At 45.3% G+C, this 26,643-nt stretch overlaps 1 protein-coding gene across 5 annotated transcripts in view; it reads right to left on the bottom strand.

The window, feature by feature from the left end:
• The window catches only part of GIT2 (GIT ArfGAP 2), a 101,599-nt gene extending 75,510 nt beyond the window's left edge, over positions 1–26,089 (bottom strand). Inside the window, exon 1 of one of the 5 annotated variants that reach the window (XM_056528893.1) lies at positions 2,938–3,054. Coding sequence is in view for 4 of the 5 variants with exons in the window: in XM_056528875.1 (XP_056384850.1) it covers positions 25,819–25,870 (52 nt within the window). In the remaining variant the exon portion in view is untranslated. Of the gene's footprint in view, positions 1–2,937; positions 3,055–25,818 lie in introns of those variants that run through there. The other 4 variants (XM_056528875.1, XM_056528871.1, XM_056528885.1 and 1 more) reach the window with 4 other exon arrangements.
• Between the last annotated feature and the right edge of the window lie 554 nt (positions 26,090–26,643).

The raw sequence follows: 26,643 nt of genomic DNA on the forward strand, positions 1-26,643 counted from the left end.
TACCTATGTCGGCCTCACACTGGGGACTGGAACGTCGAACAGCCGTCAGCCTATCACCGGCCGGAGCGATGCCCCGCCCCGGCCAGTGATAGGCTGCGCCCACTGTCCTGTAAGAAGCCGGTCGGTGATAGGCTGACGGCTGTCCGACGTTCCAGTCCCCAGTGTGAGGCCGACATAGGTAAGTTAAAGTTAATTTTCTTTATGTTTTGCAGCCCGGACATAGGGATACAGCGTACAGCAGTGGTCTCAAACCTGCGGACTCCACCCCCCCCCCCCCCCCCCCCCCCAAAAAAAATGCAAATTGTCAGTTTTCCCCATTTTACCCCAAAAAGTCAAAAACATTTTTTTTTAAATAAACATATTGGGTATCACCGCGTGCATAAATATCCAAACTATTAAAATATAATGTTAATTATCCCATATGGTGAACGGCGTGAACGTAAAAAAAACTTTTTTTTAAAGTCCAAAATTGCTGCTTTTTTTTTTTAAGATTTTATTTTAAAAAAATTGATAAAAAATGTATTTAAAGTTTTACATATGCAAATGTGGTATCGAAAAAAAATTACAGATCACAGCAAAAAAAATGAGCCCCCATACCACCGCTTATACGGAAAAATGAAAGAGTTATAGGTCAGCAAAATAGAGGAATTTTAAACGCACTAATTTGGTTAAAAAGTTTGTGATTTTTTTAAAGCGGTATAATAATAAAAAACTATGTAATTATGGGTATCATTTTAATCGTATTGACCCACAGAATAAAGAAAACAGGTCTATTTTACCGTAAAGTGTACAGCATGAAAACGAAACCTTCCAAAATTTGCAAAATTGCGGTTTTCTTTGTAATTTCCCCACACAAATAGTATTTTTTTGGTTGCGCCATACATTTTATGGTAAAATGAGTGATGGCATTACAAAAGACAACTGGTCTCGCAAAAAACAAGCGCTCATACTAGTCTGTGGATGAAAATATAAAAGAGTTACCGTATATACTCGAGTATAAGCCGACCCGAGTATAAGCCGAGACCCCTAATTTCAACCCAAAATCCCAGGAAAAGTTATTGACTCGAGTATAAGCCTAGGGTGGGAAATACATCATCCCCCCTGTCATCATCCAGACCCGTCATTAACATCCTCATCATCATCCCCTTTTCATCATCCCACACATCCCCCCTTCATCATCCCCTTATTATCCCACACATCCCCCCTTCATCATCCCCTTGTCATCATCCCACACATCCCCCCTTCATCATCCCCTTGTCATCATCCCACACATCCCCCCTTCATCATCCCCTTGTCATCATCCCACACATCCCCCCTTCATCATACCACCATCCCCCCTTCATCATCCTCTTGTCATCATCCCACACCCCCCCCCCCCCCCCCCTTCATCATCCTCTTCTCATCATTCGCCCTCAGTGGTCTTCAACCTGCGGACCTCCAGAGGTTTCAAAACTACAACTCCCAGCAAGCCCGGGCAGCCATCGGCTGTCCGGGCTTGCTGGGAGTTGTAGTTTTGAAACCTCCGGAGGTCCGCAGGTTGAAGACCACTGCGGCCTTCGACATCATCCAGCCCCCTCTCACCCCCTTTAGTTTTGAGTACTCACCTCCGCTCGGCGCTGGTCCGGTCCTGCAGGGCTGTCCGGAGAGGAGGTGGTCCGGTGGCATAGTGGTTCCGGGCTGCTATCTTCACTGGGGGCGCCTCTTCTCCGCGCTTCCGGCCCGGAATAGAGGCGTTGCCTTGACAATGACGCAGAAGTACGTTGGCAATGAACGCACCTCTGTGTCGTTGTCAAGGCAACGTGAATATTCTGAGGCCGGGCCCGAAGCGCTTAGAAGAGGCCTCCCCGGTGAAGATAGCAGCCCGGAACCACTATGCCACCGGACCACCTCCTCTCCGGACAGCCCTGCAGGACCGGACCAGCGCCGAGCGGAGGTGAGTACTGTACAGAACTAAAAGGGGGGTGAGAGGGGACTGGATGATGTCGAAGGCCGCAGTGGTCTTCAACCTGCGGACCTCCGGAGGTTTCAAAACTACAACTCCCAGCAAGCCCGGACAGCCGATGGCTGCCCGGGCTTGCTGGGAGTTGTAGTTTTGAAACCTCTGGAGGTCCGCAGGTTGAAGACCACTGCGGGTGGGGGAGTTCACTCGAGTATAAGCCGAGGGGGGTGTTTTCAGCACGAAAAATCGTGCTGAAAAACTCGGCTTATACTCGAGTATATACGGTATGATTTTTTGGAAGGAAAGGAGGAAAAAAACGAAAATGTAAAAATAAAATTGTCTGAGTCCCTAAGGCCCAAATGGGCTGAGTCCTTAAGGGGTTAAAGGGGGTTGACCAGTTATGTAAAACTAATACCCATTTACAGGATAGGGAATAAGTGCATGATCGCAAGGGGTCCGACTTCTGGTACCCCCGCAGTCTCCAGAACAGGGCTGTCTATTACCTTGGAGCGCTCAGGACATTATCGTCTGAGACAAATTTGTCTTCGGAACGACAGCCTGCTTAACAAGGATCGGCTAAGGCTGGACATGGTTATGACCAGCCTTAGCAGATCAGTTCATCTCAGAAGGTGGGGGTCAGAGCGCTATGAAGTAAAAGACGGGCACCATTCTGGAGATCACGGGGTGGGGGGGGGGGGGGGGATCAGTTTTATATAAGCAGAGTACCCCTTTAACTTGGGGTAATCAGATGTAGGTCAACAAGCCAATGATATCATATACTTTGGTCAATAACTAAAAAAAAAAGAAAAAAAAAGAAAAAAGGAACTTACATTTTTATTCAGTTCTTGGTATAAAAAACCATCACAAGAGTGCAGTGTATGTGCTACGTAGCACATATACTCTTGGGATGTTTTTATCAACCATAAACTAAAAATGTTAGTTTTTGAGACTATTTTTGCTAATGCTATCAATTTACTTATTTTTGGATATTACAGCACCCTAGTAATACGTGCCAAAAGTTTAGTTTTTTTAGGGGGTTTCAGTCTTCTCTTTTCTTCAGAGTAAATTTGATCAAGATATATAGCCATCTGATGTAGGGTCTATGGGGGAGATTTATCAAAACCTGTCCAGAGGAAAAGTTGCCCAGTTGCCCATAGCAAACCAATCAGCTTGCTCCTTTCATTGTTAACAAGGCCTCTGCAAAATGAAAGAAGCAATCTGATTGGTTGCTATGGGCAACTGGGCAACTTTTCCTTTGCACAGGTTTTGATAAATCTCCCCCTATGTGCTAAGAGATGCAGTTCTCAAAAACACACCATTGTAAAGCTATATCAGCTGCAAATTTTAGTGTCGAGCTTTCTGTCACGTATATTAAAATATTTTTCCTCCTACTTTAGGCTATAGAAAGTGAACTCACCGACAGTAAAAGTCAAGCTGTCAATCATGTAATAGTAAGGAAGGATAGAAACACTATTTTCCTAACAGCAATGTTCACACCTGAAAAGTTGTCAATTTGTACTCATCGCATTACTGTCTTTCCATGTACTTATGAAGTATGTATAATGCATTCTGACCAATAGGGAAAAGAAATTACAGTAACTTTATACATTAAGTATGGGGATATCAAATCGGTTCAGTTTTGGAAACTACAAATTTAAACCATGAAGCCCAATCGTACGATATAAAGTCCAAATACCCAAAGTAAAAGAACAGCAATACATTTCTAAAGGAAGCTTAGTTTGCTGTTTTCATTATAAATCAGAAAAAGTCTACTTAACGGATATAGCTGTAGTATGTTTTTCTTTGACGCATGGGAAGTTTGCTATAGTAGGAGGTACACTAATAACTTAAAAAGTAATAGTACTTAGAGAAATCTTAAGGAGGTATACAGAAATGTCAAGAGTTTTGATCAGTTTAGTCCAGACCCCCAACCAATCACAAAGACGAAGGGGCAAAAATACTCCGCTTCGTGCTTCTGCCTACTGATCTTAGCGATCAGTGAGGGTTTTAGCAAAACTTTTGACATTTCAGACAGACTACAGATTATTAATGAAATTACATATTCTACAACTAGGATCCAAACTTAAAGGAGATATCCATTGAAAATGAATGTATCCCCTATAAACAGGATGGGAATAAGTAATTGATTGCAGGGGGTCCGATCGCTGGGACCTCCTACGATCTCCTTAACGGGCCCCAGCGCTAAGTGAGGAGCGAGTGCAGCAGGCAGCGCATACTCCATTCATTTCTATAAAAGCGTCGAAAAGACCCGACTACAGCACTCGGGCATTGTTGGTGCGTCCATAAAAAAAGAATGGAGCACATGCCGCTGGTAGATGACACACACTCCTCACTGAGAGGGCGGGGGTCCCGTCTCAAAGATCGCGAGGAGTCAGACCAGCTACTTATTCCCTATCCTGTGGCTTGGGGATAAGTTGATTTTCGCTGGAGTTCTCCTTTAATGGGGTTATGCAGAGTTAAAAATCATAGCTGCTTTCTTCCAGAAACAGTTAGACTCTTGTCCTTAGTTTGTGTGTAGTACTGTAGCTCTGTTCCACTGAAGTGAATGGAGCAGTGCACACACACAAGCTGAAGACAGGTGTGGCATTGGTTTTAAAAGAAGGCAGACACATTTTTCCAATGCTTAATAACCCCTTTAGACTAGGGTTACATAGCAATTTTGGCCATGACAGAGGTCGCATAACCAGAGATCCCATGTCAAACTGTGTGGTTCACACTGTATCGCACCTAAGGATATTAAATTGTAACCCAAAAGTAAGCTTGACTCTACAGTGGCAGGAAAGCCATCTTGAACTTATTTATCACAATTGCTGGGTTTCAGTCGCTGCCATTTTAGGGTCGCACCATTTACTTACTTTACAATGCACCACGATCCACACTGTACAACACAGCAATTGTTGGACTCACAATCCCGGTCACAGCTAAATACACCATGGAGACCCATTCTTAAGACAGTCTGTTGAGATCTTGTTGATAGGCTAGGAAGAAAAATGGTCAGGAACCTCATCTACAACCCCAAACACTATTCCCTTCTAGTAACAGTAAATTGACACAATTATAAGTAACCAAGCCCCTGGTAGGCAACTTAAAAAGCTTTTCTATTTAAGCAATTCCATATGATTTTTATCACAGCTTCTTCAAAGTTAGTTTGCAGTTATGGATAGAGGCAGAAAAACCTTAAATGGGCACTGTCATGAAATCTAAAAATTGATATGTTGTAGTACTTAAGTACTACAACATATCTCTAATATACTTTAATTAAAAAAAGTGATTTTAAAACAGTTTAAAATCACTTTTAAATTCGGCCACTAGGGGTCGCCCTCCTAGTGGCCAAATGCATTCGGCAGTGACGTCACTAATGAATTTCGACTCGTTGAAGCCTGGCAACGAGTCGGAATTCATTCACTGCGGTGCTCGCTCCCGCCTGTCAATCAGACAGGCGGGAGCGAGCGCTTTGAAGGAAGAGGACGCGCGCAGGCTCCCTGGCCTCGTACGGTGGCCCTGGCTCCCGGCAACAGGTAAAATTCCTGTTCTAAATGCTTATGCTTTGGCTGGGGGAGGGGAGGGGGGTAGTGGGTTTAGCGGCGCAGCGGGGCCAGGGGGGTTGCGGGCTGCGCGGCGGGAGAGGGATGTGCAGCCATCACGGTGTTCACCTATACAGTATGCCTCCAGTTGTTTCCCCACTACAACTCCCAGTATGCCCTGACAGCCAATAGATGTCAGGGCAAGCTGGGAGTTGCAGTGGTGAAACGGCTGGAGGCGCCCTGTATAGGTGAACTACGGGCGTAAGTGTCGGCCCCAGCAGGCATCAGTGACGTGGTGCCTGCTGGGGAAGTCTGCCTGGTGGTGAGCACACTACCAGGCACAGACAAAAAGGCATTTTTAATAAGTAAAAAAAAAAAATTAAAGGCAGGGGGTTAGGGATAGATGGGTAATAGGCAGGGACAGAAAAAAGAAAAAAAGTGATGGTGGGAGCTACCCTTTAAGTATGTGAATTGACATAGACTAACTTGATTTATAGCAATTTGGGAGATTAGTCCTGTAGAATCAAGCAAAATAGAAGTAAAGTCAGGGACACAGAAGTTTAAAGGGTACCTTTCATCAAAAAAACTTTTGATATATTTTAGATGTATGAATGTTAAATAACTTTCCAATAGCATGTTAATGAAAAATATGCTTCTTTCTATTGTATTTTTCCCGATCAGTCCTGTCAGCAAGCATTTCTGACTCATGCTGGAGTCCTAAACACTCAGAGCTGCCAGCCTGCTTTGTTCAGTAAAGAGGGGGGGGGGGGGGGGGGGGGGGAGGTGCATATAAAACTTAGCTTTTAATAATGGTAATTAAGAAATATAATGCATGTGATGCAGTATTGTTGTTTGTAGCACTCAGATGAGAAGTGCACAAACCAAATAGACGCCTGATATAATCTGCTAAAATATAACAGATGGGGAGAGGGCTCCCACAATATTAGGATAATGTACACAACAGTACATAGATGCCCGTAATAGGCTCTCTTATGGACATTTATCAACGGGTTTAGTCAGGTTTTCTTTACTATAATTGTCGCAAAATTGTCGCAACTGCGACTACACGATTTTTCGTGCGACATTTTGACTGGAAAGCGAGAAAAGCAAGTTTTCCTAAAATTTACTATGTAGTAATAATTTTAAAATGGACTACGGGTAGTCAGGTATTTATTAACTGCGACAGTCGCAACTGCGCAAAAAAAAGTCGCAACAGCGTTAAAAATTGACTAAATTTACTCCAGCTCAAACATGGAGCAGAAAAAGCTACTACCAAAGTAAAAAAGGAAAAATTGCTTACGTGAAAGAAAATTATCAACAGGCTGAAAGCAGTTGATAAATACGTCGCACATAAGCAAAAAAAAAGTAAGGAAAAAATTACTAAAAAAAAGAATACATAAGCAAACATTGATAAATGTCCCTCTCTATGTTTTGGAAAAACCACAATGCCCTACGCGTTTCAGCACACTGTAACATGTGACCTCCTCAGGGGCTAAACAAGTGGTACATATCTCATAATAGTAGACAATAAAAGTATCTGAGCCCATAAACATTGGGGCTCAGAAGATGGAGTTCTTCCTTAACCCAATAGACCGGGTCCACCTGCAAATAAACACATAAAAAGAAATACCGTTCAGTATACCATGTCCGGGCTGTATGGTGCCTGTAACAAATATATGCATGCACTCACGGTTCTATCAGAGGCATAGTACGACACCTGTGAAGGAAAAGGAAAGAAAATGCCATTTGTTCTGGCTATCTCCTAAATCACGGTGCACATACCTGTAAACAAAAGGAACAACACTCACGGTTGCGGCGTCCTAATTGCGAATAGAAAGCTCCAGGGACGTGTGTTACCCGCAGTGGCGGGGAGCCGAACTGTTAGCCGGCTGCTCACACGCGTCTCCTGAGCGGACGGCGTCTGACGCCTTATCCGCTTCCGGGGCTGTGGGTGGAGACTCCGCCCAGACGCCATCTCCATACCAACGCCGAAGTAGGAGGGTGTCAACCCAGCCTCGCTAATCTAGCGAGTAGGTAAGCGGAGAAATATTAACCCTAATCGCACCGTGGATAAGGAAAGACGCTGTGAGTCAGAAGGACATCTGACCCACAGTGTAATAATGGCTTTATTGACTAAATCCGGATCGCACCCTAGGGACTGAACTAATGGGGCAGTGATGTGCGCATGATTAACTCTGTACAACAAAATATTGAGTAAATATAATTGATTGGCATCTAGAGCAGGACTTGGTCCCCTATTGCTCCAGACCCAAAGGGACCCAAGACAGGAGCGTAGAGCTGGCACAGACCTGGGAACAGAGGTCGGGAAAGTATATTAGTTAGTTAATGGGGGCTACACAGAACCAGATATTAATGAATGTATAAATATGACTACAACAATACGATCAAGGGAAATCAACTCACAAGATCACACTGTCTAAGTCATATTGTAACGGATACCGCCGGGGAAGAGGGGGCGCAACTCTAATGGGAGAGGAGGGAAATATAGCAGGGGCCTAGTGAGCCTATGTTGTCCCTATTAAGCCCTATCACTAGTCCCTAAACCTAGGCGGGGTGGCCGCCCTTATAAGGGCGGTCCCGCACTGGAACCTAGTCTATAAACCCTTCTACTCCCTATTTAGGGGGTGTACTAACTCGTGGGCTGACTACAGCCCCCCCTGACTACCTAGCCTACACCCCAAGGGTATCCCCAGCGGTATCCATCCATTATAGAAAACTGGTAAAAATAAGCTGCTCGTTAAGCCCCTTAGGGACTACTGTATCTAAGACGTATATCCATCGTGTCTCCCGCTGTAGGAGCATTTGGTCAAGGTTGCCCCCTCTTGGAGACGGGCGCATTTTTTCAAGACCAAAAAACTGAATATGTGATGGGTCCCCCCCGTGGACTTCGTTCATGTGCTTGGCAATCGCAGTGTCTCTTTTGTTGCGAATGTCTCCCAAATGCTCCAGCACCCTACGGCGAAGTTCTCTGATTGTCTTTCCTACATAGAGTAGGTAGCAGGAGCATATGGCCACATAAACGACAGCCTTGGTTCTACAGTTAATCAACCCCTTGATCTTAAAGGTTCTTCCTGTAGTTTTGATAGAAATGCTTTCTGTTTTCCTCATATGGGGGCACGCTTTGCAGTGGCACCCCCCCCCCTCTTTACTATATTTAGTTTGGGAGATCACATATACGGGTTAGTAGATACCCCTATAAATCTATTATTAATCTCAGCCTGCTTTGTGAACAAAGCAGGCTGGCAGCTCTGAATGTTCTCCTTTGTGAACAAAGCAGACTGGCAGCTTGTAGTGTTTAGGACTCCAGCATAAGTCTTAAATGCTTGCTGCCAGGACTGGTAGGGAGACCCCTAGTGGTCATTTCTTCAAAATGGAAAATTAAATAGAAAGAAGCATATTTTTTAATAACATGCAATTGTAAAGTTATTCTGCATACATTAATCTATAATATATCAAAAGTTTTTTTGATGAGAGGTACCCTTTAAGTAGAGTTTCTGATGTTTATCAATTAGCAAACAAAAATACAACCTTCACACAAAATCCAAAATAAATTCCTACTTGTCCAAGTACTACTTATACAATAATCTTCTTTATCTATACAGGTGGCTTACTACCAGCCACCAAACAAATCAGACCACAACTGTCACGTCCCCTCCCATAGACACAAATGGAGGGGGCAGGGCATGACGTCAAGACCATGACCGTCTGAAACCGGCCTTTTGAATATAAATGTTTAGAATGCTGGGGTGCCAGGCCGGAGATCGTGGGGGGGGGGGGGGGTCACAGCTGCCGGACAACCCACGATCAGACATCTTTTCCCCGATCCATTAGATAGGAGATAAGAAGTCTAGGGTGGAGTACCCCTTTAACTTGCAGAGCAACTTGCACATTGCCTTAAAGCCTATAAACCAGCTGTTTTTAGCACCTGTGGTTTTGGCCACACTGAAAAGCTGGCCAAGAAGAGAATGGAAGGCCCCCCCAAACAACCTGCTGTTCATTCCATAAAAATCCAGGTCTGAAAGTTGACTTTTTCTAAGTCTTCAGCAGCTATCATTTGCTAGGGATTCAACTTTTCTTGAATTCTTCATATCTAACTTAGGCTGGGTTCACACCACGTTTTACACGATATGGGACCACATACGGCTACGGCCCGTATGCGGCCCATATGTAATGTATTTCAATGAGCCGACCGGAGTGAAATGCTGACTCATTTTTGTCCCGTATCCGGTTTTCCCACCGGACCTAAAACAGTGGTACACCACACTACCTTAGCCTGGTAGCTACACACGACAGGTACACTGGCGAAATACACAATTATGTCTTACATAACCACTTACCCAGCGCCACAATAAGATTAAAGTGTACCTGTTAGCAAAAACTTTTTATAAAATGTAGATAATACCATTATATGTATATTTGTAATATACATTGGTTAAAAAATTTGTATATTTTTGCGTGAAAAAAAATGCTGTCCTTGCAGTTATTGACTGTGTGTGTCTGTGCATAGACTAAATACAGAAAGTGAGGGCGGGAAAAGCAGGGCTCTGTGCAGGCTCCCGGCTTGTCAATCATACTGCTGTGTAAGCCAGGAGCATGTCATAGAGCCTCAATACACAGAGCCCTGCTTGTCTGCCAACACTTGTATTTTGTCTTCACACAGAAGGCAATAGCTGCAGGGACAAAAATATACACATTTTTTAACCAATATATATATTACAAAAGTTTTTGCTAATGACAGGTACACTTTAAGCATTTAGTTTAGGGTATTAGTGTTTCAGATGACAAACAGACAATACATTTAAGGACATCTGTATTGTAATATAACTTATCCCCTATGCAAAGTTCTACATCGCGGTGGTCCGCTCTCCAGGACGGGGCCGCCACAGTATGCGGCGGCCGCCACACACCCTCCACGTACCCCATAGAGTCTGCCACGGCTTTCTGCTGGGGACGACACTGCGCTTCCCGCAGACTGCTACCGCCCCGTCCAGGACCCCCCGCGATCTAAAACATCCCCTTATCCTTTGGATAGAGAGATAAGTTAGTGTCATGGCCATATATGTTGGCACCCCTGAAATTTGTCAAGAAAATTATGTAGTTCTCACAGCGAAGAATTGCAATAACACATGGTTTTGATATATACATGTTTATTCCCTTTGTGTGTATTGGAACTAAACCAAAAAGGGGGGGGGGGGGGGGGGGAAGCAAAAGGGGGAGAAAAAAAAAAAGCAAAATGGACATAATGTCACTCCAAAAATGGTCTGGACAAAGCTATTGGCACCCTTAAATAAATATTTAGTGCACACCCTTTGGAAAAAATTACTGAAATCAGTCGCTTCCTATAACCATCAATAAGCTTCTTACACCTCTCAGCCGGAATGTTGGACCACTCCTCCTTAGCAAACTGCTCCAGGATTCTCTTATTGGAAGGGCGCCTTTTCCCAACAGCAATTTTAAGATCTCTCCACAGTTGTTCAATGGGATTTAGATCTGGACTCATTGCTGAGAACTCTCAGAACTCTCCAGCGCTTTGTTGCCGTCCATTTCTGGGTGCTTTTTGACGTATGTTTGAGGTCATCAATAAAAATTTCTGATAAAAAAAATAATAATTTGACAGTTCGCGCTGACACTGATGCTCCCTGAGCCTGCAGGAAAGCTTGAATATCTTTGGAACTTGTTTGGGGCTGCTTATCCACCATCCGGACTATACTGCATTGACACCTTTCATCAATTTTTCTCTTCTGTCGACACCCAGGGAGATTAGCTACAGTGCCATGGGTTGCAAACTTCTTGATAATGTTGCGCACTGTGGACAAAGGCAAATCTAGATCTTTGGAGATGGACTTGTAACCTTGAGATTGTTGATATTTTTCCACAATTTTGGTTCTCAAGTCCTCATACAGTTCTCTTCTCCTCTTTCTGTTGTCCATGCTTAGTGTGGCATACACAAACACACAATGCAAAGACTAAGTGAACTGCTCTCCTTTTTATCTGCTTTCAGGTGTGATTTTTATATTGCCCACACCTGTTACTTGCCCCAGGTGAGTTTAAAAGGAGCATCACATGCTTGAAGAGTGAACATTTGGAACCTGCTGTCATTCTTCAAGCCACTTTGCAGTAGCGGAAGAGGATTTATCCATTAGAAGTAGGAAGTGCCTCTGCTAAGAAGGGGTAAGGCTATGTTTACACGGTCGTTGTCTTCTGTCCCGCTTTTCTCCCGTCACTGCCTCCTAAACTGATTATACTACTAACTTATGCAAAAGGTTGCCATTCTGTGGCATCCTTTTGCATCAGTTTTTCATCCGTTAGTATGATAAGTCAGCTGACTACAGACTCCCACAGCCGGAACTACTACTACTCCTATCATGGAACAGACTTGTTTCCATGATGTGAGTAGTAGTTCCCCGGGCTGCATGAGTCTGCCGGCACCTAGGGAGGCTAAATTAGTGTTTGTACTACTACCCCCATCATGGAACAGAGTCTGTCCCATGATTGGGGTAGTAGTACAGGGGCTGAGGGATTGATCGCACCGGGTCTCACTTTTAAGACCCGATGCGATCAGCAGTTATAAACCAGGGGAGCGGGCGGCATGCTCCGCTCCCCTGCGATGTAGATACTGTGTTTTTTACTTTCATTTTTAAATACCCTGCCAGGAGCCCTGGATGGCTGGCATCGAGGAGCCATTCAGGGTTTTCAAACTTCTAGTGTGCTTAATTACAACGAGGGAGATTTATCAAAACCTGTCCAGAGGAAAAGTTGGAGTTGCCCTTAGCAACCAATCTGATCACTTTCCTTTTTCATAGGTCTTTTCAAAAAATGAAACAAGCAATCTGATTGGTTGCTATGGGCAACTCAGCAACATTTCCTCTGGACAGGTCTTGATAAATCTCCCCCAATATCACCATATTCCCCCCCCCCCCCTGCCGACTTTTGTGTAATTATTTTATTCCCCCATGTATGTATTTCATAAATGATTCTCCTGCTGCCCAGTCATCTTCTATCACAGTCATAGCGGGGACATGCCAGTCCATTCCCCGCTGCTCATCTCCGTACCTGACAGATATGAGCAGCTGGGAATGGAGGGACATGTCCCCAATGTGCGCTGTTATTCCGATTCATTCATTCATTCACCGCCGCTTCCCGATATGTCAGTCTATTCCCCACTGCTCATCCCCGTACCTGTCGGGGACCGGCGGTGAATTAATGAATTAAGCAGAATAACAGCCGGGGGAACTATAACTCCCATCATGGAAACAAGTCTGTTCCATGATGGGAGGCCTCTAGCCATGCTTCAGGCAAGCAGGGCCAGACTTGAAAGCCCCCGACAAGTACGGCGGCGCTTAGGGTGTATGGAGCACGCTCCTGACTCGAACCCGCTCCATAACCGGCAGCCCCCAGCTGATTTCAGTAGCTGTGGCCTGACGCTGGTAGCCAGCATGCAGCCAGTCGTGGCTGGCTATTAACCCTTTAGATCGCCGCTGTCAAAGCTGACAGCAGCATCTAAAGGGACCTGTAAATTCTCCCTGGTGTGCTAGTGGGGTGGACCCACCCCCCTCCGCAGCGCGATCACGGGGGGGGGGGGGGAATGATCCACTATGGAGGTAGCCGGAGGGTTTACCTCTTGTTCCCTGGTGTCCGTGGCTCTGTGGCTGGACCAGGCTTTATCAATGAAGTGCCGAGCACACAGATCAGTGAAGTTCCATATTAAAAGTTGAAATCACTCACTTTTCCTATTTAAAAAATAAAACATGTAGGCATAATAGAAATAAACACATTTGGTATCGCTGCGTGCATAATTGTCCAAACTAATAAACCATAACATTATATATCCTGTACGGTAAATGATGTAAATATAGAAAAAGAAACAAATACCAAACCCCAGAATTGTAATTTTTATAACATCCCAGAAAAAAGTAAAAATCGATTAAAAAGTCAGATCAATACCACAATGGCACCGATACAAACATCAGATTTTGGCACAAAAAAAAAAAAAGAGCCCTCATACAGCCTGGTATACGAAAAAATATAAAGTTACAGGGGTCAGAAAATAGCAATAAAAATAAATAAATAAATTTGTAAAATGTGACAGAAACTATACAAACTTGGTATTGCTGTAATCAGGCCAACCCATTCCTATCGCCTGGTGCACGGGACATGCAGTTCTGGGCATCGGGCAGGTGAATGGAGTGGCTCCTTTACTCCTGCTCATCTCCATACTCTGCAGCCCCCGGCGGTTCTCAGTAGCCGGGGGCCGCCGCTAATAGCCAGCATGCAGCGATCGCCACGGCTGCTGTCTAATGGGACATGTGAATACTCCCTGGTGGGCTAGTGGGGTGGATCGCAGGGTGGCGATCCACTGTAGAGGTAAGCCCTCCAGCTACCTCTGCTCCCTGGTGTCTGTGGCTCCTTCGTTGATAGAGCCTAGCCCAGCCAGGCTCTATCGCAGAGCACACAGATCAATGGAGTTCTCTATAGATCTGTATGAGGAATCTAATGATTCCTCCTAAAATGGAAAATAAATACATAAAGTTTTTAATAAAATACACACATTAACCCTTTCCATGTTAAAAGTTCAGATCACCCACTTTTCCTATATAAAACATATAAACATAATAAAAATAAACATATTTGGTATCGCTGTGTGCGTAATTGTACGAACTATTAAAATATAACATTATGTATCCCATATGGTAAATGACGTAAATGTAAAAAAAAAAATTAAAATACCAAACCACATTATTGCAATTTTTATAATATCCCACAAAATTGATCATGGTGCAAAAAATGAGCCCTCATACAGCCTGGTATGCGGAACGAAAAATAAAATAAAAAGCTACAGGGGTAAAAAATATAGCAATTAAATTTTTTTTTTTTTTTTATTTTTTTTTTTAAAGTTCTGAATTTTTTTTAAATTAGTAAAACATGACGTTGACTATACAAATCTGGTACTGCTGTAATCAGGTGACCTAAAGTATCAAAACAACATGTTAGCTCAACCACAAGGTAAATGGTGTAGAAAAGAAAACCACCAAATCTGCAAAATTATCTTTTACTATTTCAATTTCGCTTCACCGTGTGTGTATATATATATATATATATATATATATATATATATATATATATATATATTTATTTATTTTTTAATTTAGCTTCGGAGAATAGGTTATTGAAAAATAAAATTAAAAAGGTATCATTATAGTAGGAAGTTATGGCTATTATAGGGCGAGGAGGTAAAAATTTGTGTAAAAGCGAAAATTGGCCGGGACAAGTGGATCATCATGAGGGACAAGTAGATTTTGCTCCGTTTTAGACCCATGGACAAGTATTTATTTATTTTTTTTTCATTAAATTTCCACACCCCTGAAAGTGCAAAAATGATAATTGGCCCGGACAAGTGGATTGTCATGAGGAACAAGTAGATTGTGCCCCCGTTTTAGTCCCTGGAGAAGTATTTTATTTATTTTTATTTTTTTTCACATGCCTGCATATACAGTTGCAAGAAAAAGTATGTGAACCCTTTGGAATTATATGGATTTCTGCACAAATTGGTCATAAAATGTGATCTGATCTTCATCTAAGTCACAACAATAGACAATCACAGTCTGCTTAAACTAATAACACACAAATAATTAAATGTTACCATGTTTTTATTGAATACACCAGGTAAACATTCACAGTGCAGGTGGAAAAAGTATGTGAACCCTTGGATTTAATAACTGCTTGAACCTCCTTTGGCAGCAATAACGTCAACCAAACATTTCCTGTAGTTGCAGATCAGACGTGCACTGTAATTTTTGACCATTTCTCTTTACAGAACAGTTTCAGTTCAGCAATATTCTTGGGATGTCTGGTAGGGATCGATCGATTATCGGTTTGGCCGATATTATCGGCCGATATTCACGATTTTGGACGTTATCGGTATCGGCAATTACCTTGCCGATAATCCAACAATGCCCCTGAACCCCGCATCGCCCCCCCACAAATCACTCACTGCCCCGATCAGAGACCGCCGCCGCCCCATCGCCTCCCCGGTTTTATAATGACCTGTTCCCGGGGTCATGCGCTACTTCTGGCTCCAGCGGCGTCCCGCTGCGCAATGCCGAGTGACGTCCTCAACGTGACAGCGCCACAGTGACAGTGCAAGACGCCGCCGGAGCCAGAAGTAGCACGGGCCCCGGGAACAGATAGATCATTATAAAACCGGGGATGGGGGAGGCAATGGGGCAGTGGCGGTGGTTGGACTAAGGACAGGCAGGGGGAGAGAAGCTGGTGGCAGCGGCAGTCTCTGGCACCGCAAAAGCCGCTGCAGTTAATTGATTTAAAGCCCCTGCTTAAAATCAATGATATGCAGCGACATCGCCGGGGTGAGGGCAGGGGGAGAGAGAAATAGCCGATAACTTATACCGGAATATCGGTATAAGTTATCGGCTACCGGCCTTAACCTCCACAGATTATCGTATCGGCCCTAAAATATAGATATCGGTCGATCCCTAATGTCTGGTGTGAATCGCTTTCTTGAGGTCATGCCACAGCATCTCAATCGAGTTGAAGTCAGGACTGACTGTGCCATATCCAGACTGCGTATTTTCTTCTGTTTAAGCCATTCTGTTGTTGATTTACTTCTATGCTTTGGGTTGTTGTCCAGTTGCAACATTCATCTTCTGTTGAGCTTCAGCTGGTGGACAGATGACCTTAACCCCTTAAGGACCCATGACGTACCGGAACGTCATGAGTCCGCTCCTGTTCTATAAGGGGGGCCACGGCATGGCCCCGCGTCATAGCGGGTCGGGCCCGGCCTCTAACAAAGTCCGGGACCCATTGCTAATAGCGCGCGACACTGATCGCGGTGCCGCGCGCTATTAACCCTTTAGAAGCGGCGTTCAAAGTTGAATGGTGCGTCTAAAGTGAAAGTAAAACAATGCAGTTTAGCTCAGGGGGCTGTTCGGGATCACCGTGGCATCCCGAACAGCTGAGACACAGCTTACCTTGCCTCCTGGTGTCCGATCGCCGAATGACTGCTCACTGCCGATATCCAGGCATTAGCAGTCAAGCGGCAGAATCCTTGATCAATGGTTCCCTATGAGAAACCATTGAACAATGTAAAAGATCAGTGTGTGCAGTGTTATAGCCCCCTATGGGAGCTATAACATTGCAAAAAAAAAAGTGAATAAAGATCATTTAACCCCTTCCCTAATAAAAGTTTTAATCACCCCCCTTTTACCATAAAAAAAAAAAAAAAAAAGTGTAAATAAAAAGAAACGTATGTGGTATCACTGCGTGTGGAAATGTCCAAATTATAAAAATATATAATTAATTAAACTGCACGGTCAATGGTGTACACGCAAAAAAATTCCAAAGTCCAAAATAGTGTATTTTTGGTCACTTTTTATATCATGAAAAAATGAATAAAAAGCGATCAAAAAGTCAGATCAATACAAAGATGGTACCGCTAAAAACTTCAGATCACGGAGCAAAAAATTAGCCCTCATACCGCCCCATACGTGGAAAAAAAAAAAAAAGTTATATGGGTCAGAAGAGGACAATTTTAAATGTATAAATACGCAATACAAAATCAAACCTATATAAGTAGGGTATCATTTTAATCGTATGGACCTACAGAATAAAGAGAAGGTGTCATTTTTGCTGAAAAATGTACTGCATAGAAACGAAAGCCACCAAAATTTAGTGTGATTGTCTATTGTTGTGACTTAGATGAAGATAAGATCACATTTTATGACCCATTTGTGCAGAAATCCATCTAATTCCAAAGGGTTCATATACTTTTTCTTGCAAAATATAAATATATAAAAAAAAATGAAAGATATCTATATATGTGTGTATGTGTGTTTGAACAGTAAACTACCCAAAAAGCTTATGGAGCAACAGGATTGGATATGTGAACAGCAAAACTTCATATGTAAAGACTTCTGCAATCTTCTTCCTGTCTTGAGCAACAATGGGGCTGTATATGCCACTTTTATCTGAAACTTATCAAAGCAACTGACAAACAGAGCTAAATGGAGCCGCACTATCGACTCTGTTCCCAACCAACGTACCAAATAATTTGCCCCTGCTCCATTATGAACAAAAGACATACCTAAAAAGGGTATACCTGTGACATGAGCTTTAAGAACATGAAGAAAAGACACTTTACTACAACAGGAAGACAGGATGTTGTTATCTCACCAAGGTTTCTGGTGCAGACATTTACATGCATCCTTTCTCAGCAGGGAGCGGGGTTACACGTACAATGCTACAGGCTAAACGTCCTTTACTAGTTGCCCACTATTCTCATGTTCATAAGTGTTGATAGATACAAACACAGTAATAGTGAAATAACACACATTATATATATATATATATATATATATATATATATATATATATATATATATATATATATATATATATTCTGTCTACCTGCAGGGACAAGCCGTTTTAACAAAGAATTCCACAGTTAGGAGCTGGAGAAGACTTCAGCTACAACTTACATTTACCGTATTTTTCGCCGTATAAGACGCACTTTTTCTTCCCCAAAACTGGGGGGAAAAAGTCATTGCGTCTTATACGGCGAATACACCCCTATCGCGACGGTCCGTGCGGCCATCAACGGCCAGGACCCGCGGCTAATACAGGACATCACCGATCGCGGTGATGCCCTGTATTAACCCTTCAGACGCGGCGATCAAAGCTGACTGCCGCGTCTGAAGGGAAAGTGAAACTAACCTGGCTGTTCAGTCGGGCTGTTCGGGACCGCCGCAATTTCACCGCAGCGGTCCCGAACAGCCCGACTGAACAGCCGGGTTAGTGCTTGCAGGACACCGGGGGGGACCTTACCTGCCTCCTCGGTGTCTTCTCCGTTCAGGGATCCCCTGTATGACCGGCGCTCTCCTTCCTCGTCATCACGTCGTCGCGTACGTGCGTCGGCGTGCGTAAAGACGTGATGGCGGCGACGGAAAGCGAGGATACCCGGCCGGCAGCAGAGACGTTCTGGAGCGACGGGGACACAGCGACGGGGACACGGCGACAGCGATGGAGCGACATCCAGGGCAGCGGTGACAGGTCTGGAGCGGCAGGGACACGTGAGTATTACCTCCTCCTGCAGTAGTCTTCAATCTGCGGACCTCCAGATGTTGCAAAACTACAACTCCCAGCATGCCCGGACAGCCGTTGGCTGTCCGGGCATGCTGGGAGTTGTAGTTTTGCAACATCTGGAGGTCCGCAGGTTGAAGACCACTATTGGGTTCAAAATCTTAACTTTTTTTAGATTTTGCCCCTAAAAATTGGGTGAGTCTTATACGCCGGTGCGTCCTATAGGACGAAAAATACGGTACATGTAATGACCTAAACTTGGTCACTTGGTCAGTTGACTTTGATAGGGCCATTAAAATCAATGGGCCTGTGCCAGTATGCCCACATATAAGCTGGCACTGCATTCCGGCAAGCTGCTGTTATATATATGAAATGTCGGGGGCACAACTGAAATGCCAGCAAATCCTAACCTTGCACAACTATGCAAAGTTATTGTTCTGGAGCCTGGATGACAACCCTATATGAGCTGTAGTGGTAGCCATATTGGTGGTCACTGGGCCTTCCCAAAAAAAAAAAAAAAAGGAAAAACAGACACATTATAAAAAGTTGGTAGGGCTGCTCACAGATTGGCACTCACTGGTGATGTGGTTTTTATTATTTTAAGGGGATTTCCTATAGTGGCCCTGATTTATCTATCTGCCTTTCCCACAGTAACCAATCACAGTTCAACTTTCACTTTTCAAGAGCTCGTTAAGATATGAAATTTGAGCTGTGATTGGCTGCTATGGGAAAAAACAGACAATAAGGGTTTTAGGCTGATTGATAAATCAAGGCCAGTAAGTTAAAATGTGACTATTGCAGTGAACCAGCGTTGGATGATGTGAATGGTGACATCCCCACTGATCACTACAAGAAAGTTGCCGGCCGGACTCTGCCCATTTCAGTCAATACTATAAGATTTATGGGCAGCTAAAGGGCACATGCCTACGTACAGGTGAAGTAAGAAGAATGAGCTCACCGCACTTTTTACTTGTAAGATAGAAGAAAAACATCACTACCCAGGTGAAACATTACATTTCTTCTATCAAGATGCTTAGGATTTACCCTACGGTGGTCTATTCTGTAGCCAACACTGTGCCGAGAAATTTTAATAACTGGAGGATTATTTCTGGGCAAGTCTAGGGGGGACAAGGAGAAGAAAACATAGTAAGGAGACGCGCCTCTGCTATTACACATACGTACACAGTGCCGGTCTGATACACAGGGCACCAGCCTGTGCCAGGGATGACTTGGTTATGGGACAGTATCTCATCTGTAACACATATGTAGATAGTAGGAGTCTGACACACAGGGCACCAGCCTGTGCCAGGGATGGGGCAGTATCTCATCTGTAACACATATGTAGATAGTAGGAGTCTGACACACAGGGCACCAGCCTGTGCCAGGGATGACTTGGTTATGGGGCAGTATCTCATCTGTAACACATCTGTAGATAGTAGGAGTCTGACACACAGGGCACCAGACTGTGCCAGGGATGGAGCAGTATCTCATCTGTAACACATATGTAGATAGTAGGGGTCTGACACACAGGGCACCAGCCTGTGCCAGGGATGACTTGGTTATGGGTCAGTATCTCATCTGTAACACATATGTAGATAGTAGGGGTCTGACACACAGGGCACCAGACTGTGCCAGGGATGACTTGGTTATGGGGCAGTATCTCATCTGTAACACATATGTAGATAGTAGAGGTCTGACACACAGGGCACCAGCCTGTGCCAGGGATGACTTGGTTATGGGGCAGTATCTCATCTGTAACACATATGTAAATAGTAGGAGTCTGACACACAGGGCATCAGACTGTGCCAGGGATGGAGCAGTATCTCATCTGTAACACATATGTAGATAGTAGGGGTCTGACACACAGGGCATCAGACTGTGCCAGGGATGGAGCAGTATCTCCTCTGTAACACATATGTAGATAGTAGGGGTCTGACACACAGGGCACCAGCCTGTGCCAGGGATGACTTGGTTATGGGTCAGTATCTCATCTGTAACACATATGTAGATAGTAGGGGTCTGACACACAGGGCACCAGACTGTGCCAGGGATGACTTGGTTATGGGGCAGTATCTCCTCTGTAACACATATGTAGATAGTAGGGGTCTGACACACAGGGCACCAGCCTGTGCCAGGGATGACTTGGTTATGGGTCAGTATCTCATCTGTAACACATATATAAATAGTAGGGGTCTGACACACAGGGCATCAGACTGTGCCAGGGATGACTTGGTTATGGGGCAGTATCTCATCTGTAACACATATGTAAATAGTAGGGGTCTGACACACAGGGCATCAGACTGTGCCAGGGGTGACTTGGTTATGGGGCAGTATCTCATCTGTAACACATATGTAGATAGTAGGGGTCTGACACACAGGGCATCAGACTGTGCCAGGGATGACTTGGTTATGGGGCAGTATCTCCTCTGTAACACATATGTAGATAGTAGGGGTCTGACACACAGGGCATCAGACTGTGCCAGGGATGACTTGGTTATGGGGCAGTATCTCATCTGTAACACATATGTAGATAGTAGGAATCTGACACACAGGGCATCAGACTGTGCCAGGGATGACTTGGTTATGGGGCAGTATCTCATCTGTAACACATATGTAGATAGTAGGGGTCTGACACACAGGGCACCAGACTGTGCCAGGGATGACTTGGTTATGGGGCAGTATCTCCTCTGTAACACATATGTAGATAGTAGGGGTCTGACACACAGGGCACCAGCCTGTGCCAGGGATGACTTGGTTATGGGTCAGTATCTCATCTGTAACACATATATAAATAGTAGGGGTCTGACACACAGGGCATCAGACTGTGCCAGGGATGACTTGGTTATGGGGCAGTATCTCATCTGTAACACATATATAAATAGTAGGGGTCTGACACACAGGGCATCAGACTGTGCCAGGGATGGAGCAGTATCTCCTCTGTAACACATATGTAGATAGTAGGGGTCTGACACACAGGGCATCAGACTGTGCCAGGGGTGACTTGGTTATGGGGCAGTATCTCCTCTGTAACACATATGTAGATAGTAGGGGTCTGACACACAGGGCATCAGACTGTGCCAGGGATGACTTGGTTATGGGGCAGTATCTCATCTGTAACACATATGTAGATAGTAGGAATCTGACACACAGGGCATCAGACTGTGCCAGGGATGACTTGGTTATGGGGCAGTATCTCATCTGTAACACATATGTAGATAGTAGGGGTCTGACACACAGGGCATCAGACTGTGCCAGGGATGACTTGGTTATGGGGCAGTATCTCCTCTGTAACACATATGTAGATAGTAGGGGCCTGACACACAGGGCATCAGACTGTGCCAGGGATGACTTGGTTGTGGGGCAGTATCTCATCTGTAACACATATGTAAATAGTAGGAGTCTGACACACAGGGCATCAGACTGTGCCAGGGATGACTTGGTTATGGGGCAGTATCTCATCTGTAACACATATGTAGATAGTAGAGGTCTGACACACAGGGCATCAGACTGTGCCAGGGATGACTTGGTTATGGGGCAGTATCTCATCTGTAACACATATATAAATAGTAGAGGTCTGACACACAGGGAACCAGACTGTGCCAGGGATGACTTGGTTATGGGGCAGTATCTCATCTGTAACACATATGTAGATAGTAGAGGTCTGACACACAGGGCATCAGACTGTGCCAGGGATGACTTGGTTATGGGGCAGTATCTCATCTGTAACACATATGTAGATAGTAGGGGTCTGACACACAGGGCATCAGACTGTGCCAGGGATGGAGCAGTATCTCATCTGTAACACATATGTAGATAGTAGGGGTCTGACACACAGGGCATCAGACTGTGCCAGGGATGACTTGGTTATGGGGCAGTATCTCCTCTGTAACACATATGTAGATAGTAGGAGTCTGACACCCAGGGCATCAGACTGTGCCAGGGGTGACTTGGTTATGGGGCAGTATCTCATCTGTAACACATATATTAATATTAGGGGTCTGACACCCAGGGCATCAGACTGTGCCAGGGATGACTTGGTTATGGGGCAGTATCTCATCTGTAACACATATGTAGATAGTAGGAGTCTGACACCCAGGGCATCAGACTGTGCCAGGGATGACTTGGTTATGGGGCAGTATCTCATCTGTAACACATATGTAGATAGTAGGGGTCTGACACACAGGGCATCAGACTGTGCCAGAGATGACTTGGTTATGGGGCAGTATCTCATCTGTAACACATATATTAATAGAAGGGGTCTGACACACAGGGCATCAGACTGTGCCAGGGATGACTTGGTTATGGGGCAGTATCTCATCTGTAACACATATGTAGATAGTAGAGGTCTGACACACAGGGCATCAGACTGTGCCAGGGATGACTTGGTTATGGGGCAGTATCTCATCTGTAACACATATATAAATAGTAGGGGTCTGACACACAGGGCATCAGACTGTGCCAGGGATGGAGCAGTATCTCATCTGTAACACATATATTAATAGAAGGGGTCTGACACACAGGGCATCAGACTGTGCCAGGGATGACTTGGTTATGGGGCAGTATCTCATCTGTAACACATATGTAGATAGTAGGAGTCTGACACCCAGGGCATCAGACTGTGCCAGGGATGACTTGGTTATGGGGCAGTATCTCATCTGTAACACATATGTAGATAGTAGGGGTCTGACACACAGGGCATCAGACTGTGCCAGAGATGACTTGGTTATGGGGCAGTATCTCATCTGTAACACATATATTAATAGAAGGGGTCTGACACACAGGGCATCAGACTGTGCCAGGGATGACTTGGTTATGGGGCAGTATCTCCTCTGTAACACATATGTAGATAGTAGGGGTCTGACACACAGGGCATCAGACTGTGCCAGGGATGACTTGGTTATGGGGCAGTATCTCATCTGTAACACATATGTAGATAGTAGGAGTCTGACACACAGGGCATCAGACTGTGCCAGGGATGACTTGGTTATGGGGCAGTATCTCATCTGTAACACATATGTAGATAGTAGGGGTCTGACACACAGGGCATCAGACTGTGCCAGGGATGACTTGGTTATGGGGCAGTATCTCCTCTGTAACACATATGTAGATAGTAGGGGTCTGACACACAGGGCATCAGACTGTGCCAGGGATGACTTGGTTATGGGGCAGTATCTCATCTGTAACACATATGTAGATAGTAGGAGTCTGACACACAGGGCATCAGACTGTGCCAGGGATGACTTGGTTATGGGGCAGTATCTCATCTGTAACACATATGTAGATAGTAGGGGTCTGACACACAGGGCATCAGACTGTGCCAGGGATGACTTGGTTATGGGGCAGTATCTCATCTGTAACACATATGTAGATAGTAGAGGTCTGACACACAGGGCACCAGCCTGTGCCAGGGATGACTTGGTTATGGGGCAGTATCTCATCTGTAACACATATGTAAATAGTAGGAGTCTGACACACAGGGCATCAGACTGTGCCAGGGATGACTTGGTTATGGGGCAGTATCTCATCTGTAACACATATATAAATAGTAGAGGTCTGACACACAGGGCATCAGACTGTGCCAGGGATGACTTGGTTATGGGGCAGTATCTCATCTGTAACACATATGTAGATAGTAGAGGTCTGACACACAGGGCACCAGCCTGTGCCAGGGATGACTTGGTTATGGGGCAGTATCTCATCTGTAACACATATGTAGATAGTAGAGGTCTGACACACAGGGCATCAGACTGTGCCAGGGATGACTTGGTTATGGGGCAGTATCTCATCTGTAACACATATATAAATAGTAGAGGTCTGACACACAGGGAACCAGACTGTGCCAGGGATGACTTGGTTATGGGGCAGTATCTCATCTGTAACACATATGTAGATAGTAGGGGTCTGACACACAGGGCATCAGACTGTGCCAGGGATGGAGCAGTATCTCATCTGTAACACATATGTAGATAGTAGGGGTCTGACACACAGGGCATCAGACTGTGCCAGGGATGACTTGGTTATGGGGCAGTATCTCCTCTGTAACACATATGTAGATAGTAGGAGTCTGACACCCAGGGCATCAGACTGTGCCAGGGGTGACTTGGTTATGGGGCAGTATCTCATCTGTAACACATATGTAGATAGTAGGGGTCTGACACACAGGGCATCAGACTGTGCCAGGGATGACTTGGTTATGGGGCAGTATCTCATCTGTAACACATATGTAGATAGTAGGAGTCTGACACCCAGGGCATCAGACTGTGCCAGGGATGACTTGGTTATGGGGCAGTATCTCATCTGTAACACATATGTAGATAGTAGGGGTCTGACACACAGGGCATCAGACTGTGCCAGAGATGACTTGGTTATGGGGCAGTATCTCATCTGTAACACATATATTAATAGAAGGGGTCTGACACACAGGGCATCAGACTGTGCCAGGGATGACTTGGTTATGGGGCAGTATCTCATCTGTAACACATATATAAATAGTAGGGGTCTGACACACAGGGCATCAGACTGTGCCAGGGATGGAGCAGTATCTCATCTGTAACACATATATTAATAGAAGGGGTCTGACACACAGGGCATCAGACTGTGCCAGGGATGACTTGGTTATGGGGCAGTATCTCATCTGTAACACATATGTAGATAGTAGAGGTCTGACACACAGGGCATCAGACTGTGCCAGGGATGACTTGGTTATGGGGCAGTATCTCATCTGTAACACATATATAAATAGTAGGGGTCTGACACACAGGGCATCAGACTGTGCCAGGGATGACTTGGTTATGGAGCAGTATCTCATCTGTAACACATATATTAATAGTAGGGGTCTGACACACAGGGCATCAGACTGTGCCAGGGATGACCTGGTAAACAAAGCACAGCTGGGCTGTATTGCAGCAGAAAACTTATTCACAACAAAGTGCAGCCTCCCTGGCAGGGGTGCCCACATACAGTATTGTCAGCCCAGCCCTCCTAGTGCAGGATAAACCCAGACAAGCAGCCCAAACAGTGTCATCAACATGGAGCCACACACCGGCCTCCACAGCACAGCCCAGAAATACATCATCTCCAAATATGTCCCCATCTCCACCCCCAGCAGCCTCGATGCTAGAGATCCTCTGCTCGCCACCCGGCCTTGATGTCCCAGACAGATGCCAAGCGCGGTGACCCTGCAGCCCCCTATCACCCGTCAGATGACAGCTGTCCTCTTACCCTGCACGCTGCAGTCTGCACAGACCTCCAGGCTCTTCAGCCGCTTAGACATGATGGCGAGAGCCGAGGGCCCGGGCCCACGTTTCCGCTCTGAAGAGCGATGCCCAATACTCCGTGTGGAGATGCTCACAGCGACAGTGCTACGGTCCCGGGACACAAAAGCCGGGGGTAGGGCTGAGCGACACTAAGCGGCGCTACACAGCCCGGAGCCACTGACTGACGGACTACAGCCACCCCCACTCACGGGACACGCCCCTTCCACTGGACGCGCGTGCTGGAGAAGAGGCGGGAGCGCGCACCCCTCCCCCTTCAGTGGGCGCAGCGCAGGAATGTGGAACCGGTGTTTGAGTGTAAATATAGCGAGTGACGGCAGGATGAGAATGTTCCTTCACACTGTGCCACCTCACACACATCCGCTCCACCATGGCATGTCACTAGTTATGCTTGATGGACATGTAGTTCATAGTCTACAGATGCTTTACAGAGCTAAAATGAACATTGAGCTATATGGGCAAGAACTGTCACATAGCACCCAAATATTGGGACCTGCCCACCATGTTTTCCTTGCCAGCCAGCCATCAGAGTACAGTGACCCCCCGACCTACGATGGCCCCGACATACGATAATTTCAACATGCGATGGCCTTTCAGAGGCAGCATCAACATACGATGCTTTTGTATGTCGGGACCATCGCATAAACTGCTATCCGGCAGCTCAGACTGCTTCAGCTGCCACCGGATAGCTGTTTACGGTGCCCCGTGAGCTCCGGTGATGGTCACTCACCTGTCCTCGGGGCTCCGGCGCGTCCTCTTCGGGATCCCCTGC

The sequence above is a fragment of the Hyla sarda genome, chromosome 1, assembly GCF_029499605.1.
Source record: "Hyla sarda isolate aHylSar1 chromosome 1, aHylSar1.hap1, whole genome shotgun sequence".
NCBI lineage: Eukaryota > Metazoa > Chordata > Amphibia > Anura > Hylidae > Hyla > Hyla sarda.